This window comes from Rousettus aegyptiacus, unplaced genomic scaffold (assembly GCF_014176215.1).
Source record: "Rousettus aegyptiacus isolate mRouAeg1 unplaced genomic scaffold, mRouAeg1.p scaffold_m13_p_18, whole genome shotgun sequence".
Taxonomy (NCBI): Eukaryota; Metazoa; Chordata; class Mammalia; order Chiroptera; family Pteropodidae; genus Rousettus; species Rousettus aegyptiacus.
The window spans coordinates 14,286,490-14,304,066 of record NW_023416293.1 but is presented as its reverse complement, the minus strand read 5'-3'; the positions used below and the strand labels follow the sequence as shown (position 1 = coordinate 14,304,066).

The 17,577-nt window shown below is 69.6% G+C and overlaps 2 protein-coding genes across 6 annotated transcripts in view; one reads left to right on the top strand and one right to left on the bottom strand.

Moving 5' to 3' along the window:
- The window catches only part of KIF21B (kinesin family member 21B), a 38,223-nt gene extending 29,757 nt beyond the window's left edge, over window positions 1-8,466 (top strand). For 3 of the 5 annotated variants that reach the window (XM_016150579.2, XM_016150578.2, XM_036235510.1), the window contains 8 exons: window positions 875-1,011; window positions 1,651-1,831; window positions 2,772-2,936; window positions 3,183-3,300; window positions 3,686-3,856; window positions 4,139-4,338; window positions 4,780-4,961; window positions 5,278-8,466. In XM_016150579.2, the coding sequence (XP_016006065.2) occupies window positions 875-1,011; window positions 1,651-1,831; window positions 2,772-2,936; window positions 3,183-3,300; window positions 3,686-3,856; window positions 4,139-4,338; window positions 4,780-4,879 (1,072 nt within the window). In that variant the 3' untranslated portion in view covers window positions 4,880-4,961; window positions 5,278-8,466. The remainder of the gene's footprint in view (window positions 1-874; window positions 1,012-1,650; window positions 1,832-2,771; window positions 2,937-3,182; window positions 3,301-3,685; window positions 3,857-4,138; window positions 4,339-4,779; window positions 4,962-5,277) is intronic. The other 2 variants (XM_016150581.2, XM_016150580.2) reach the window with 1 other exon arrangement.
- Window positions 8,467-8,863: 397 nt separating this feature from the next.
- Window positions 8,864-17,577, bottom strand: LOC107513631 (maestro heat-like repeat-containing protein family member 7). Its single transcript, XM_036235372.1, is given in 14 exon segments — window positions 8,864-9,419; window positions 10,088-10,147; window positions 10,607-10,709; window positions 10,808-10,909; window positions 11,057-11,215; window positions 11,525-11,701; window positions 12,193-12,333; window positions 14,446-14,560; window positions 14,670-14,807; window positions 15,219-15,394; window positions 15,913-16,060; window positions 17,166-17,424; window positions 17,427-17,502; window positions 17,566-17,577. Coding segments are annotated over 14 exon segments (1,800 nt in total). The 3' UTR covers window positions 8,864-9,285.

The window sequence follows — 17,577 nt, the reverse complement described above, 5'->3', positions numbered from 1 at the left end:
GGGTCGGGAGCAGGGAGCTGGGGCCGCCTGGCTGGTGGCTGGCCCCGTGGGGTCATGTCCTCGCGGTGGGCCCCGCTGGGTGCCCGGGGCTGTGAGAAGCCGCAGGCGGGCCAGGGTCATTCCAGCACGCGGGCCGCAGTGTCCGTTCGGGAAAGGACAGGGATGTGCTCTTAGGCGGGCACGTAGCTCGGCCCGGGCCTCGTGCCGCAGGTCCCTGAGAACGGAGCCTCGGGCAGCCCGCGGGGCCACCGTGGCCGTCCTCGCGCACTCGGGACACGCCGCGCCCCTCCCCCAGAGTCGGGGCGACGGGGTGCTGCCCCAGGCCCGTGCAGAGCTGGCCGTGCGGGTCCGGGCGCTGCGTCACTGTTGGCCGCAGAGCCGGCCGTGCGGGCGCACGGGGCCGGACCGCGGGTGGGCGCACCGCGTGTGTGGGTGGTGCCACCCCGGCAGCGGGCGCCGGCCCCCACGCCCCGGCGAGCTGAAGCGTGGCGCAGTCTCGAGAGCCGCAGGAGCTGGGGCAGCCCCGGCCTCTGCCTCTGCCATGCCCGGGGGGCCGGGGCCTTTACGTCCCAGCATGCGCTCCGCGGGCGTCGGAGGGCACCCCGCGGGCGGGGCCTGCGTCCCCCGCTGCTCCCGCCTGTGCCCGGGCTGTCTCCCCAGGAGTGCTGAGCATGGCGACGGGCGCCGGCTGCCGGAGACGCACCCCGTCCCGTCCGCGCGCCCTCTTCCTGTCTCGGACTCGGTGGCATGGCGCTGGGGGCTCTCTCATCCGGCCCTGGCCCCCTCGCTGCCCTGTGCCCCCTCGCCACGCGCATCGCTCGGCCGGGGCTCTCCCCGAGCTGACAGGCGCCCCCTCTTTCCCTCCCTCCCCCAGGGGCATCATCTCGCCCGTCGGAGGGGCCAAGGGCGCGCGGACGGCCCCGCTGCAGTGCGTCTCCGTGGCCGAGGGCCACACCAAGCCCGTCCTCTGCCTGGACGCCACGGACGAGCTGCTCTTCACGGGGTCCAAAGGTGAGTGGCACCGGCCGCCAGCGGCTCGCCCAGGCGGCTCCCCTCGCCAGAGCAGGCTGTGACGGAGAGCAGAGCACGGCACCCCGGGGCCCGAGGACGCGGGCCGGGCCACTCGCGCCCTGGCCTCCCGTCCCCGCCTCTCCGTGCACCGAGCCGCCCTCGGGCGACCCACTGCCCCCCCCCCCGACACCTCAGCTCTCACTGCTGAGTGGTCCCCGTGACCTTGGCCGCAGGACTCCACAGGCTCACGGTTACTGAGTCACGGCAAAGTGGGAGAGATGTTCCCAGCAGGAAGGAAGGGCATGTGCTGACCGGGACCGGGCTGTGCGTCCGTCCCTCGGTCTCGCCGTGATCGATCGATTCCAGGCGGGTCCCATGAGATCCACCTGCCTCTTCTGCTGGCGTCAGCGCTCAGCAGTTGGGGGGCAGGCGCCGAAGGCGTGGGGACCGGGTTCTAGTCCAGGCCACCTTGTCTCTGCTGGCAGCACTCTGCCGTTGGCAGAGGCCCCCGGTCGGAGCTGTCGCCGCACGGGCACGTCCCGTCCCTCGCTCTCCCTGGCCCGGCCCCCCGCCGTGGACCGGCCACCCTGTGTGCTGACGCCGGTCCCCTCCCCGGCCCGCCCCCGGGCTCTCTCGCAGACCGTAGCTGTAAGATGTGGAACTTGGTCACGGGGCAGGAGATCGCGGCCCTGAAGGGTCACCCCAACAACGTGGTCTCCGTCAAGTACTGCAGCCACTCGGGGCTCGTGTTCTCTGTGTCCACCTCCTACATAAAGGTGTGGGACATCCGGGACTCTGCCAGGTGCATCCGGACCCTCACGTGAGTGCCCCCGCCCGCCTGCCTCCCCGCCCAGGGCCCCCCGGGACACCCCGGCCGGCTGCGTGGGCACCGAGGCCCTCACAGGCCCGTCCATTGGTCCTGGCTCGGGGACGAGGTGTGCCGTCTGGGCAGCAGCTCGGTCGAGCCTCTGGCCCGGCTGACCCCCTGCTTCGTCCCGGTTCCCCAAGTCCTGCCCCTGAGCTGTGCTGGGGGTCGAGGGAGGAGCTGGGGGACAGGGCGAGGCCACCGCCTGCTTGTGTGGGCCACCGCCCGGCCGGCGGGCACTGCCGGAGGGGCAGCCGGCACCCCGACGCTGCTTCTTGGCGAAAGTCGGGCTTCCTCCGGTGTTTGCTCGCGGGCGATGAGGATCTGTGGTGTATCTTGATTCTTTAAAGAGAGTCGACGGGACTTTTAGGGCAGCGAGACCGCTCCGTGTGACACTGGCGTGGTGGACACGTGTGATCACGCGTTGCCGCAGACCCCCCGGCTGCCCAGCACTGAGGGGGCCCTGCCATCAGCCGGGGACTCGGTGGCGATGCCATCGCTGTGCAGGGTCCTTAGTGGTGCCGGGGGCAGCAGGCGGGGCGGGGTCGCCGGGGAATCTGTGCCCCCCGCGAACCTGACCCGCCCTGAGGAAACAGCCTGTGAACAGACCGACGCCGAGCGAACAGAGAGGGTGTCGCCCCCGTTCCCAGGGGCTCAGAGGCCCCCACAGACCCGGGGTCAGACCCAGCGGCGTGACCCGCCGTTCCGCCCCCCGGGCCCTGGCTCGGGGCTCAGCCAGGCAGTGGGTCTGGCCCCCGGGCACTGCCCCTGTAGGTCAGGGAGGGCTTCCTGGGGGCGCAGGCCGCAGGCCTGCCCGCGGGCGCTGTGCCTGGGTTCCCGGCCTGTGCGCACGGGCCGCTTTGATCACCCACCTGGGCCTCTCCCGCACGGGCAGGTCCTCGGGCCAGGTGACCTCAGGTGACGCCTGCGCCTCCACGTCCACCCGCGCCCTCACCAGCACGCAGGGCGAGCAGCAGATCAACCAGATCGCCCTGAGCCCGTCGGGCGCCATGCTGTACGCCGCCTCGGGCAACGCCGTCCGCGTCTGGGAGCTCAGCAGGTGGGAGCCTGGGCGGGCGGGGGTGGGGGCGTGGCCTGGGGTGCACAGGTCCCCGCTCGGGTGACCGCCTGGCCGGCAGGGCTGTGGCGGCGTCTCCGTCCCTTGTCCCCCGTGCCCCGGGGCTGGAGCTCTCACTGTGGGGAGGCCAGGACTCCGGCCAGGCTGTGCGTGCCGGGGCAGACCGCCCCCGCCCCCCAGCCCAGGGTCCCTGACCTCCCGCCCCTGCCCGGGCCTCTCCCAGCACAGGTTCCAGCCCGTGGCCAAGCTGACCGGCCACATCGGCCCCGTGATGCGGCTGACGGTCACCCAGACCGCCAGCCAGCACGACCTGGTGGTGACTGGCTCCAAGGACCACTACGTCAAGGTAGCTGAGATCGGGCGGGGGCGGGCATTCTCGGGGTCTCCGCCCCACTTCCCTCGGGGTCCTGGGAGTGCTCGTGGAAGAGAGATTTGTGGGGCCCGAGTGAAGAGCTCGCCGTGAGCAAGCGAAGCTGTGAGCGGAAGTAAGGGCCGTGCGTTATTTCGTAAACGGTGGAAAGTGAGACGCTCAGGGTGTCTCTGAGGGCAGCGGGACAGTCACGCTGTGGCATCCCCCTGCATTGCCAAGTCGCTGTGCCCACGCCCCGGCCCCTGGGGTCCAGGCCCGAGCCTTCGGCGTCGTCCTCAGGCCCCGGGTCCGTGCGCCCCTGGTCACCTGCCGCACCCACAGTGGGCGGCTCTGGGACCCCCCCGCACCCTGCCCCCCACAGATGTTCGAGCTGGGCGAGTGTGTGGCGGGCACCATCAGCCCCACGCACAACTTCGAGCCCCCCCACTACGACGGCATCGAGTGTCTGGCCATCCACGGGGACGTCCTGTTCAGCGGCTCCCGTGATAACGGCATCAAGAAGTGGGACCTGGAGCAGCAGGAGCTCATCCAGGTGAGGCCGGGAAGGCGGGAGGGGCCGAGGTGAGGCCGGAGACTCCCAGCTCGCCCGTCCCCCCCACCGTGCCCGCCCCCCAACCCCCAACCCTCTCCTGTCATTTCCCTCCACCCCGCTGAGGACCGGAGGGCGGGATCTCGGGCTCGAGCCTGACGGGCCCACCTCTGGGCCCCGAATCCCAGCATGGCCGGGTTCGCGAGTGGCCACGGGGAGCCCGGTGTGTGCAGGGTCCTCTTCCTGCTCCAGCTGCCCGGCCCTCACCCACCGCCCCTCCCGCAGCAAGTCCCCAACGCCCACAAGGACTGGGTGTGCGCCCTGGCCTTCGTCCCCGGCCGCCCCATGCTGCTGAGCGCCTGCCGGGCGGGCGTCATCAAGGTCTGGAACGTGGACGGCTTCACGCCCGTCGGGGAGGTCAGGGGCCACGACAGCCCCATCAACGCTGCGTGCACCAACGCCAGGCACATCTTCACCGCCTCCAGGTGGGTGCTGGGCGGGGCCGGCTGCGGGTGCCCCCTCCCTGCGTGGGCCTGGGCCGGCCGCGGGCTCGGGAGCAGCCGCCACAGCACCCGCCCGCCTGAGCCCACCTTCCTGCGGGCGGGCGCGGGGTCGCAGGTGGGGCGGGGCCCAGGCCGCAGCTGTCCCCACCCCGGCCGTCTTGGCCCCGTCCAGGTATCTCCAGTCTCGGTTACGGTCAGGTCGCGATCACTCAGGTCACGGTCACGGTCACGGTCACGGTGCGGCCCAGCCTCTGCCCCAGAGCCGCCTCCCTCCAGCCCCAGCTCTGGCCCGGCCAGGGACGCCCCGACTCTCTGCCCCACGGGAGCTACTCACAGGGGTCTCTTCTCTTTCCTTCCTCTTCCGACCACGACCCTCCCCCCACACCCCGTCCCGCTCCCCTCCCCCGCCCGCCTCTCCCACAGTGACTGCCGCGTGAAGCTGTGGACTTACGTCTCCGGACTCACCCCTTGCCTTCCTCGCAGGGTCCTGGCCATCAAGGGCCGCGCCACCACCCTGCCCTGACCCCGCCTGCGCCCCCCCCGTCCCCCCCCCGTCCCCTCTCCTTTCCCTCTCTCTCCTCTGCGATCTGAGCTGCTGCTTCATGGTACGATGTTTGGCTCCTCCCCGCTCCCCCCTTCTCGGCCCTTCCGAGCATGGGACGCAGCCCGGAAGTGGGGGGGGGGCCAGGCCGCAGAAGGCAGAGGGGGCGCCTTCAGGCCTGGGCGAGACAGCAAACCGTGGCGAGAAGCCCGTCGGCCCTCGAGACTGAGCCCCTCTGCCCAGCACCCTGCACCCCGCGGCCCACCCTGTGCCGAGCAGGGCTCGCCCCGGGGCTCCAGCCATGTTGGGGAGTTCGGGGAGTCTGGGGGTGGCCAGCGGGCCCACTTCAGGAGCTGACCGCCTCTCTCCGTCCTCCCCAGTGACCTGACGGTGAAGCTCTGGAGCGTCCCGCGGTCACCTCGCGGCCGGCCCTGAGCGAGCTCAGCGGGTGGTCCCAGACCTGCGGCCCAGCAGCCTGCATAGCACAACAGGGCCAGCTGGCCTGGGGACACAGGGCGTGGCCGATGGGCGTGGCCCTGCCTGCGTCCGGTCCCCTCCCTGACCCTCTGACAGGCCAGGCCGCTCGCCGCCCCCAGGCTCTCCCCGCCTCTGCAGGACACGGAGCAGGGAGGGGGGGACTCGGCTGTGATGCGGGGGGCACCCCCTCTTGTTTTTCTCCCGCTGCCCCTGGCCGTGCTCCTCCTCGGGCCCTTGACCCTGGCACGGGCCCTGCAGGGGCGGCGAGGCCGTCCAGTCCCCACGTCCCTCAGCCCAGCCTCTGGACCACTGCACCTGCCTCTGAGCCCCACAAGGTAGTCCTCAGGTAACCATGGAAACCAGGCGTAGGCAGCCGGGCCTGTAGCTGACCTCTCGCCCCTTGGCCACCAGCAGCTGTTCCTAGGTGACTCCAACGATTCTTGGGGTCCCTTCCTATGCGGCTGCTAGAAAATCTCCCCGGGGGGGTGGCCAGATGCACTTCAGTTACTTAATTTATTTTTATTTTTTGCTGTTGCCTCCTGGACGTTGACTTGAAGTTTCTTCCCCATGCTCTGTCCCTCAGCTCTTGGGGACCGAGAGTCCCACAGGGCCCTGCCCCACCAGCCCTCAGGCCCGCCCCCCCACTCGGCCTGGCTCTGCGGCTGGGCCGCGCCCCCTGCACCCAGGGGCCCCCCTGGTGCACCCCGACATCGGCCGCCCGACGCTTCAGTGCCTTCCTCCGCCGCCCGGGGTGGCACCACGGGCTCTGCTCGTGAGGGTCCCGCCCCTGCCACCCGGGGCTCCGCGTGGGGAGCAGCCCGGCGGACCACACCTGCCGGGACGCAGGCGGACGGCGAGGACCGGCCCTGCGGCCCGTCCCGGTCACCCAGGAGACCGTCCGCGCCTTCCGATGACGGCGGGGGCACCGCTGAGGTCCTCCGTCCCAGGGCTGCAGCCCCGGCCCCCGGGCCGTGAAGTGCACGGCCTGAGCCACCGCGGGCCTGGCCCTCCGCCCGCGCTCGGCCCAGGCGCTGCCAGCGTTTACCCGGCTCGGTGCTTCCTGGTCTCGGCGGGCGGCCGGGGGCCCAGCTCTGCTCAGAGGACACGAGCACTTGGGGCCTCCCGAGGTGGCTCTGTTTCTGTCTTGGGGCGCCCCCTGTTTGGCCCGGTGTGGGGTGTGTGTGGAGCACGGGGCGGAGGGGGCCATCGTAGCTGTGAAAGGGAAAAGCACCTCTGGGGCCTGAGCCCAGCCGGTCCCCACCTGTCCCCGCCCTGCTCCGAGCTGCGCAGTCGGCGTGAGCAGACGTGCGGGAGGACGCAGGGGCAGTCTGCCTTCCAGTCTGGCCCCCTGTCCTCCTCCGGCCGGTCAGGGCGCCGGGCAGCTCCCCCGAGCCCCCTCCCTGCCTGTCCCTCTGCGGAACGGAAGGCATCAGCTGTGAGGAAGCTGCCTGCACGGTGTTCGCACCCTGCAGAAGCAGACTGCGCCCCGTGGGCGGAGTGCCCCCCCCCCCACAGCCCCCGGGACTGCAGCTGCCGGCCCGGCCTTGCTCGGGGCGTGACCGTGCAGCCGGCGAGAGGTGCTCGGCGTCACGCCTGCGTCCTGCTGTTGGCGGGTCAGCTACCTCACGGCCAGCCGGCCCCGCGGCCCTGGCAAGTATCCCTGACTCTCTCTACACTTGACGTCCCTTGGGAGCCCTGGTGCTGGTGTCTGCCGCTCCCGCGGGGACTCCGGGGTGCCCGGCCGGGGGCAGGCCCCTGGCGCCCTGCACACACGTCCTGACAGCAGAAGCACAAGACGGTGGTGATTTGAGCACAATGTGCGGCTGGCGGCCAGCGGCCTGGGCCCCGGGCTCCTCCGGGACTCGGGCTGCGGGCCCCCCGTCGGGCCTGCCTGTGGCTGGCGGCCTGGGCCCCGGGCTCCTCCGGGACTCGGGCTGCGGGTCCCCCGTCGGGCCTGCCTGCGCCTCACCCTGGTTCTGGGGCGCATCGTTGTACTTCCTTTCCTGTGCCCCCTGAGGCACTGCAGGCCAGGCCACGGGATGCCCGGGCCACGAGCCGTGCCCCCGCGACCCCACTCCCCAAATCTGGCAACGGCTGGGCCCGGGCTGGGGCCCTGACGAGGGCTCTGAAGGCCGCTGGGTGGGCAGGCGGGGTCCGTGCCCCGCAGCCCGGGCCGCCTCGGCCGTCCCGGTGCCAACTGGCTCCGTGTTCCCGTGCACTCGAGCGACGGGTCCTCCCGCGCAGCCAGGCCTCCCTCACCTTCGGAGACCGTCCGGGCGGGAGGACAGGCCAGGAGGCGGAGGCCGCACCGAGCCCTGGCGTGGTCAGGGTGCCGCCTTCAGCCCCTGGGCAGGGACACCCGTGGGTCTGGGTGTGGCCTCCCCGCCCATCACGCCTCTGCAGCTGCACCCCAGCCCCGCCCCCACCGGCCCTGCCTCCGCCCTCCGGGACCCAGGCCCACGGGGCTTTGGGGAGGAGGCATTGAAAGCACAAAGCAGCCATGGGGGGGGGGCGCAGCTGGGACCCCCCCCCCGGCCGGTGATGGGGACGTAGGTGGCGGCCTGGAGGGCAGGCGCCCAGCTGTCCGTCAGAGACCATCCCTGGGCCCCACCCCCCGCCGATGCAGGCTGGGCTGGGTGCAGGCACACCCCACTTGCTCGGCCCCCCCAGAGCACTGAGCTCCTTCCCGCTGGGTGGCCCCAGCCCCTGGCGTCTGCTCTCTGCCGTCCCCCGAGAAGCCGCTTGCTGCTCCCACATGGGGATGCCTCCTGGCCCCGGCAGGGGACCGGGGCCCAGGGCCTTGCACGGAGGTGGGAAGCGCAGCTCGAGGAGCCGGGGGTCAGAGGGGACCCCTGCAGTGAATCGGGCCAGCCGGCCCACCAGGTCGTCCAGTGCTCGCCTCTGCACGGCCACAGTGTCCGTGGGCTCGCGCTGTCCCCGCCGCGGGGCCAGCCCAGGCGTGCGTCCGGCCCATCCCTCTGCCCGTGACTGTACATAAGTGTCTGGAAGTTATTTAAGCCCCACGCCGCACGGCCCTGTTCCTGGACCGGACGTGTGTCCGAGAAGTTGTGCTAAATAAAACGTGAACGACACTGCGTTGCTGTGGCCCTGGAGGCCGGGGACGGGATACGGCGGGGAGGGGCGGCCTCGGGGGGGAGGGGAGCGGCCTCGGGGACGGGGCCAGGCCGACGAGACCTTCCCGGGCTGGGAGTGTGGGGCGCACAGTGTGGCTGCGGCATCAGCTGCGTGGGGCCCCACAGGCCCGTGTGCCGCCCCGGGGACAGCCACCGCAGCCGGGGGAGGGCCGTGGGCGTTGGCGGTGCACCTGCTGCCTGCCGGGCACCGTCTGACACTGGTCACGGCGCCTTCTCTGCCCCGTGAGCAGCGACGTCCTTGCTCTCTGAACTGGGAGAAGTCGGACCACAGCTCGTGAGGACAGAGGCGGCTCCGGAGCCCAGGCCTGGCCGACTGCCACCCCGTCCCCTTCCCTGGTGGCTGGGTCCGAGCGCACCCACCTGTGCAACTGGAGAAGTCACCGCGGGTGACAGGGAGGCCCCCTGTCCCAGGAAGGACGCCCCGGGGCCCTGCCCAGCGGGACAGAGCCCAGTGCTGACGGCAGGAAGGGTGTGCGCGAGACCAGGAGACAGCAGCCCGGGGACCGACCCCCGACAGTGGTCCCCTTGCCCTGTGCTCACACCCCCAGAGCCTTGGCCACGGCTGCTTTTTCCAAACCCGGGTCACCCTGTGTCTTGAAGATGCCACGGCACTCGGGGGTGGGGAGGCCGGAACGCTGGGTTGAGGGGCGCTGCTTTTCATTCCTTTAATGTGGAGTGTATCGTTCCCTGAGATGATAAGAGCAACGTCTGCTTATCGTAGACGCAAACAAGCGGGAAAAGGCCCGGAAGCCGCGCTCAGGGCCTCCTTGTGCAGAAGCAGGAGGTCGAGGGCTGGGCCAACTGCGCCTCCTTGGCCTCCACGACGTAGTAGGTCTGCGTGGCGAGGCAGCTGACCGTGGGGTCGGGGTCTTCCCTCATGGACTGCAGGGCTGCAAGGCAGAGGTGGCCGCGGCATGGCCGGGCTGCGCGGGGCCCGCGGCGCAGGAACAGGCCGCGGGGGGGCGGGGGGGAGCTAGCTCCAACTCGGGGCCGCCTCGCCCCGTCACGAGCAGGACGCCGCGCCCGCCCGGGGAGGCACGGGGCGGCTGCTCCTCGTCCTGCACCCACGACCGACCCCTCCGGTCCCCACCTCCGTCCCCTCCCTGGCTCTGCCCGCCTGCTCCCCAGAGAACAGCTATGAGGCGGTCCTGACTGCAGAGAGCTGCGGCCAGCACCCGGGGGCGCACGGGGGCGGGGCCGTGGCACTCGAGCAAGGCCACACGGTGGGGGGGCAGGACACGGGGACCGCAACCCGAGTTCTGCGGGGGGCTCCAGGGGGGCTCAGAACGCTGTCCCCTCGCGTGAGACGAGGTTGGTGCCCCTCCCGTAAGCGCCCAGCGACTGCCCCAGCTGATGGCGGGTCTGGAGCTCGGTGGCAGTGGCGTCCGTGAGTTACGGGGCGGGGCAGCTCTGACCAGCGCCCCCACTAAGCGCCTCGGAGACGAACGCGCTCGTCCCTCCTTCCGGGGGCTGCGCCCGTGAGCCTGCCTGCCCTGTCCCTCGACTGAACCGCCCACCAACACCAGCGCGTGGCCTCGGCGACTGGCCCCCCGCTCACCCAAATACGCCTCCTCCATTTCGCTGTCCTTGTGCACATCCAGGGTCTGGATGATCTGGCCTGCGGGGCACACGGAGCTTCAGTGGCCCTGCGGAGGGCCAGGCGACGCCGGCTGCACTGGGTCTCCGCGCCTCTCGCCAGGGCCCCACGTCCCTCCCTCCGCCTGTCTCCTGTCCCCACACTGGTGTGGCCACCAGCCACAGGGCTGGACTCTCCCTCCGGTCCTGAGCAAGTCGGGCTGAGGTGGGGTGGCCCCTGCTCTGCTCCTCGGGGCGACGTGGGGCGGTCCCACCAGGCGCCAAGCCTCCCCGCGAGCCTCCCCAGGGAGATGTACCCCGAACCCTGTCACCCCCGGGAGCTCTGCAGCCCATCCTGCCGAGGCAGGGCCGCCCACCCGCCGGGAGCTTCCTGCAGGGGAGGGGGCAGCAGCTGGACACAGTCCTCCCCCGCCCTCCTGGCTCTCATGTCCCAGTCCCCAGGACAAGGCCAGAGCGGCTCCGAGGATGGGGAACGCCGTACCCGCGAACCACACGGCCGCGTAGCGGATGGGGGCCTGGGGGCTCTTGAAGAGGGTCGTGCACTGCCGCAGAAACCAGAGGGCCTTGCCGGCCTCCTGCTCCAGCTGCGGGAAGACGCCCTGGGTGAGGCCGGCCCGGGCGCCGCAGGGAGACGAGCCGGCGGCGGCCACCGGCCCGGCCCGGGCGAGGGGCTGCGTCTCACCAGGGCCCTGAGGATCATCCACATGTCCTTCTTGGCGAACGTGGCCTTGAGCCCTGACCAGCCCAGGGCGGTGGCCATGTGGCACAGGGTCAGCCGGCAGACCTGGGGGACAGAGCGGCTCAGCCCGAGCGTGGGCTGCGGGAGCAGGGCGGGGAGGGGTCGGAGGGCGGGCACTCCCAGGCGGGTCGGCCATGCCCCCGCCCGCGGCCCTCTGCCGACCGCGCGCCTGCCCCGAGCCCGGCCTCTCACCTGGGCCACGTCGGCGTTCCTGTCCTCCAGGTGGAGCACCAGGAGCACGATCAGGTTGAGCACGTGGTGCTTCAAGGGGAAGGCAAGGAAGCCCCTCTTGACCTTGGCTAAGATGCCCTCGTAGATCCTGAAGGCGGCCAGGCGCAGGCGCTCTGATTCCTGAAGACACACGGCGCACGCTGGGGGCCTCTGCCTCGGTCCTCCCGCCGCCGGGGCCCCGCTCCCGCCGCCGAGGCCCCGCCCCCGCCGCCGAGGCCCCGCCCCCGCCGCGCTCCTGCGCCGGCTCCCTTCCCCCACACGCGATCTGCGCGGGCATCGCAGCTGTCCCGCTGCAAACCCTTCCCGATCTTAGTCGAGAGGGCGTGAGCCAGCAGCCCCCAGGGAACGCATCACGGCCAAGGCGGAAGGGCCTCCGAGGCGCCTGGCCTGGGCGGGGGCGGGGGGATGGGGGGCCCTGGAGGAGCCCACCTCCTCGAAGAAGGGCCTGAGCATGAAGCTGAGCTGGACCAGGAACGAGGAGGACCGCTGCCAGGTGAGGTACTGCACGAGGCCCTGCAGCATCAGGAAGGTCTCCAGGACGATGCCGCTGTCCCGGGAGTAGCAGCAGTTCAGCACGTAGGGCTGGAGGAGGCGGAGCTGCCTGGCCTGAGGAGGGCGCCGCGGGGGCTCAGGACGGGGCCGTGCAGGCCGGGAGCTGTCCGGCCAGTGGCCCCTCCCGCAGACGAGTGCCCGTGGTCTCCCACGACCACCTCATCCTGCACCGGCCTGGCCCAGTAAACGGGTGGCAGCCAGAGGGAGCTGCCCAGGGGCGTCCGGGCAGGTGTCGTCTGTCCCCGTGGGAGAGAGAAGACACAGGAGGCCCCCTCGCTGACCCCTCTGCATGGCCTATTCGTCCCTGGGGAGACCCAACGGTCCGAGATCCTGGAACTGGCCGGGCCCGGTCTCTGAATGACCCTCCTCTTTCTTCTCCTGGGAGAGAGGGGGCAGCGGCGGCTCAAGCCCCAACCCCTGTCCTCAGTGGCCCGGCTTCACGAGGCTTAGCTCCGTCCACACCAGACACGCGGCCCCCCCGCGTCCCTCCGTCCCACCCCGAGTGGCGGGGCCCTCACGGCACGGCCCTGGCCCCGGCGCCTCACCATGGTCCCGTGCTTCGCGAAGGTCTCCACCACCTGCAGCATCTGCTTCACCATGACGGGGTCCTCGCTCTGGAACCAGACGGCCAGGACGTGGATGGCGACGTTGTCCACCGCGGCTGCCACGTCTGGGCACCGGAGCAGCTGGCGAAGGAGACCGAGGAAGACTGAAGCGTCCGGCAGGGAGACGAAAATCCCCCACGCGCCCGTGGGCTCGAGGTCCCTGCGCGCCGGGGAAGAAGAGCGCGTGAGGGCTCGCAGGAGCCGGCGGCTGCTCGCCCCGCGCGCCGGGGCTCCGTCGTGCCTGCTGCCAGCTTCCCGTGGGCGCCTTCGACTCGGGGAGCCGTGGGGGGCGAAAGTGAGAAACGCACTCAGAGAGGGCGGGCGGACGGACGGACGGACGGACGGCAGAATAGATACGGAGACATAGATACAGCGATGTCTGACCATGGAGGAAAGCGGCAGGACACACACTCGGTCGCCCGCCCGCCTGCCGGATCCCCGGAGCTGGAGAGAGAGGCCGTGAGACCCGAGAGGAGGAAGCAGGCGAACCCGGGAGGGAAAAGGCCGCGCTGTGAGGAGCGTGGCCTGCGCGGTTTCGCGGGTGTGCTTGCGGAAAACTACGTGTGCGCATCTGTCAGCTGAGATGACACTTGGAGTCAAAAGCTACCAGCTACCGGATGCGCATCTCGGCCGATCCGGGGAGGGGCCGGAGGAGCGGACGCCCGCGTCGCGCCCGGGGGAGCGGCTAGTGGCTTCCCGTCCCAGCTGTGTTTCCAGAAAACCGCTTCGAGCCTGAGAAGGGCAGCAGCCGAGGCCTGGACGCCGTCCCAGACCGGCTCCAAGAGCCGAGCGGAGCAGCCGAGTGCGGTCTGGCCTGGCTTTTACCGGCTCCCGGGGGAGAGTGGTCTGCAGCCAGAGTTCAGAGCTACTGCTGGGGAGCGGACCCCATCCCGTGACGGCCGCCGCCACCAGCTTGTCCCTCGTACGGCTCCTCAAAGCTGGCCCGAGCACCACCCACAACAAGCACCGAGAGTCTGCAGAAAATGCCACCTCCCAGGCCTGACCCCTGAGCCACCAAGCCCAGCCTCTGGGGCCAGCACCCAGCAAGGTCCGCTCCGGCAGCTCCCCGGGCGATGGCAGCGTGCCGGTGCTGGGGCCCCCCCGTCTCACGCAGGCCCCCCGCCCTGCGTGCCCACACTGCACGGCCCCGAATGCTTCTGGGCGCCTACCCACCCCAGCCTGCATGCCCACGCGAGCTCATGGCCCCTGCCAATGAGGCGCCGACGTCCTGAGACCTCGGAGGACGCCGTCCGCGTGAGGACGGCATCTGTCCAGACGCTAACACCAGCCCTGTGCTCTCTCTCCCATCTCCACTGCGTTCGAAAGCGATCCGGCGCCCACAAAAAAAAAAAAAAAAAAAAAAAAAATTCCGGCGGTTTGCATTTCTAAAGGAGGCTATTTAAAGCTGGGGTGAGTCAAAACTCCTGAAACTCGCCCAAACGCCAAAGTATAAATTGGGTCTATTTTACTGGAAAGCAAGTTGGCTTAGTATCGAAAGTCATAGAAGACATTCACGTCTTTTAACCAACACCGTACGCGTTACGTCCAGCATCCGAGGAAATGACTGGACCACGGGTGAAGACCTTCGCACGGAGATGTTTGTTACGGTGTTATCTGGAACGGTGCAAAATTAGAAACAAGATGTCCAGCAGGTCACAGAACGTCTTTGCGATGAAATAATGCATCGCCGTTAAAATTCGCATTTACAAGAAAACGTGGTGACATAAGATGCTAAAAGAGAGTAAAACACAGAATTCCTGCAGAGAATGGGGTCGGTGGGTGAACACACACGCACCTCCTCTCGGGCCAAAACCCGAACGTGGTTTCCTCTGTTATTGAGACTACTGATGGCTTTATCGTTTTTAAAATTCCTTTCCGGAGTGTCTAAATGTTCTACACTTTTCGGTGTCAGGTGGCTAAAATACGCTGAGCCAGTCAGGGGTCCTGGGCAAAGGCGAATTTGAAAAGCCTGACGAAGGCCGAGGAGGCGGGAGACAGGCCTGTGCTGTCCCCTAAGGTCTGCCTGGCACTCGGGGGTGGGGGGGGCACACCAGGTAGAGTCACACCTGCGGCTGAACGGGCCACTAACAACGTGCCCCGGCCCTTCCGCGAGGCAGCGAGCGCCAGGAAGTCGGGCCCTCTCCTCGGTGGCCTTCCCACCTCCGCCCGCCTCCCCCGCCGAGGGCCGCTCACCTCGGTGGCGAACGTGAGGGCCGTCAAGGGGTCGGAGCCGTCGTGCTCCTGGAGGGCCCCGATGACGCGGCTGAAGACGGGGCGGTTGTGCCAGCAGTTCTTGATGACCATGGCCCTGCCGGCGGGAGCATGCCTCTGAGGGCCAGGCCGGGCCGCAGCGGGGGGCCCGGGGAGGGCGGCTCCCAGCCAGGGCCGGGCTCAGGCTTACCTGGCCACGGGCTTACCTGGCCAGCAGAGCCACGCCCTCATGGTGTCTCTCGGAACTGGCGAGCAGCTCCCAGCCCCCGAGTCTCTGGATGTAGGACACATGGTCCCCGTACCCAGCGCTCCGCATCAGGGCCTTCAGCGCATCCACTGTGGAGCTGCGGACGGCAGAGAGCGGGGGAGGCCGTCGCCGCCCCGGGCTGCCCACCCGGACCTCCCCGAGGGTCTGCCGGGGTGGCACAGCCCCCGCGGGCCCAGGCTGACTCTCTAAGGTTGCGGCTCGGAGGCTGTGACGTCTCCGAGGTGACGTAGGAAGCCAGCAGACGGGCGGGGGCGTGCAGGCTACCGCCGTCCTCACCACCTGGGCATGGAGCTCGGGCTGGTAAGCCGGAGTTACACGGCGTTTTCCAAGACGCCCTCTAGGACGTGTTGAACGGAGGCGTGGGGGACAGGCTCAGGGCGCTGGCGTGAGGAGGACACAAGGGTGCCGAGGGCTGAACTCAGGGCGGTGCTCAGCGGGCGGCCCGGCAGCGTGGTCACCAGCACCTCTGCCCGGCAGCCGGACGTACCTCATGGGGTCCATGCCCTCGGTGCCGTGCTCCTGGTCCCACACGGGCTCTGCGCCCCCCACGGCCACCAGGAATGAGGTCCGGAGGAGCAGGGCCACGAACAGCGAGGCGAAGAAGCTCTGCACCTCTATCCGCGGCCGGGGCTCCAGCAGGAGCTCGTGGATGGCCCTGGTGGCCTGCGTGGGCGGGAGGGGGGACGGTGCCGCCTTCGCCTCCAACTCCCAGGCCCTGCCCGTGGGACGACTCGGCCCGCGAGTCCCAGGACGGGCCGGCCCAGAGAGCCCCACACTGCTGGGGCAACCCAAGAGGCGGCTGCGGGGACAAGCCGTTCCGCCCTGCAACGGGGCACCCCTCCGCAGTGACGGGGGCCGGGTGCCCAGGAGCCAGGGCAGTCAGGGCGAGTCCCAGGCGGGCGTGACGTCGGGTCTCGCGCTTGCCATCGGGGTGGTGGCCTGCTGTGTCCCACCCTCCACAGCGAAGGAGGGGGTGGGGGTGTCTGTCTACCTAAGCCCACCCAAGGAGAACACGGAGCTGGCTCGCCCTCCCTAAGGCATGGCCAGCTGGGAAACCCTCCCACCGACCCCACCCCAAAATCATAGAACGTTCACCCAAGCGCGGATAGAGAGAGCCCCCCAGAGCCCAGGGCGCGAGGGAGGCCCCGCCCCACCCGCAGCTCCTCCTCGCCCCGCCTCACGGTCAAAGGCGACATCTGTCTTCTGTCGCTGGGCTCGGGGGCCCCCGGCTCCGGGCGCGAGGTCGTCCTCTGCTGCAGACTCTCCATGATCCCTTCGTAGCCTCTGGGGACCGAAGCCAGCATCTCCCAGAGTCTGCGGACCCTGCTGCTGAGAACCCCGCAGGAGGTCACCCTCCAGGTGCCCCCGAGGGAGAGGCTCCAGGCTCCGTCACCCCGCCCCCACCGAACCCCGAGCTAGCAAAGCGAGGAACCAGCGGCGTCGGAGCAGAGATCCGCGAAACAGAAACGGGAAGCCGAGCCGGGGGCCGGCGATGCGAGCTGGCTCTGAGAAATGCCGTCACCGCTGAGCTGCCGGCCAGGCTGACCGAGGGCCAGAGAGAGAAGACGCGGATGACCGCGGTCAGCCACGAGAGAGGGTGGCCGCCAGTGCGAGAACGTAGACGACACGGACCGAGTCCTTGAAAATCACAAACTACCGGCGCGCGCTGCCGAGGAAAGAGACGCAAACAGGCTCCGCTGGCTTTCGGTCACGTGCAGAGGCAGCTCAGTGGAGGGAGCCTCGTCCACTGGACGAGCGCATGGCGCTGGGGAGGACGAGGACGGGCGTCTGCAGCCGACAAGCCGCGGGAGGCTACACGGCAGGTCCGCGTCGCCAGGGGCCGGGGGTGGGGGGGCTGCAGGAGGAGCCCACCACAGAGGGCGGCGCCAGGGAGCGTGGGGTGCGGTGGGGGCTCTGCGTGCTGAAGACGGTGACCCCACCCGCGCGGCCACGTGTGGAGCCGCACAGAAGGAGGGCGGGCTTTGCCGCGTGCAGATTTTAAAATAAGAAACCTCGCGGGAGGGAATGAGAGCATTGCACGTCCACACGGAGTAACGTGAGGAGCCATTCGAATTTTGTTTACAAAACCTTGGGACGATGCTGTGACGAATCGTCAAGGGGGACTGACTACGCCATCGGCACAGAGTGTAGCCTGACGATCCGCTTCTCAAAAAGCAGACAAATTATACAATCATACCGAGCGACTGCAGAGGTTTGTCTTCCTGGGATGACATTTTTTTTTTTTTTTTTTTTTTTTTTTTTGCGGCAGGGGGAGAGGGGGCTTTTTCAAAGTTCTACATGCTTTCCGAATTTCTGCAATAAGCCCACATAACTCTTACGACCACCTCGGCCCCTAGAAGAGTCAGGGGCCAGCCCGCATTAAAGAGCAGAGACGTTTAGGAACGAGCGGCGTCGAAGCCCGCGGGCCGCCCACCTGCGGGACTGGTCCTGGATCTTAAAGAAGACCTGGATGACCTCGTCCGTGTAGGTGCACGCCAGCAGGCCGAGCAGCTCCCGGATGGTGGCCTGGGCTGTGGGCTCGGTGACGCCCCTCGTGCCGTGGCAGATGTACTGGATGATCTCGGGCACCTGTGGTTGGGGGGGCGGGGGAGGGCGGAAAGGGGGATTCTTTCTGGACCCTGAAACCCGCTCCTCAACAGCCCCCTGAGCAGGCGCCCACGGGAAGGGTGGGCCACACGCGGCGTGTGCCCGAGACTCATAGAACATGCCACCTGAGGCCGAGAAACAAATTTAACAAGAAAACAGATGAACTATGCCGCCTTAATTCCTGAGTCGTCCGGCTCTGCACCCCGCCCCGGCTCGCTCGGCGCTGCGTAGCTGTGCAT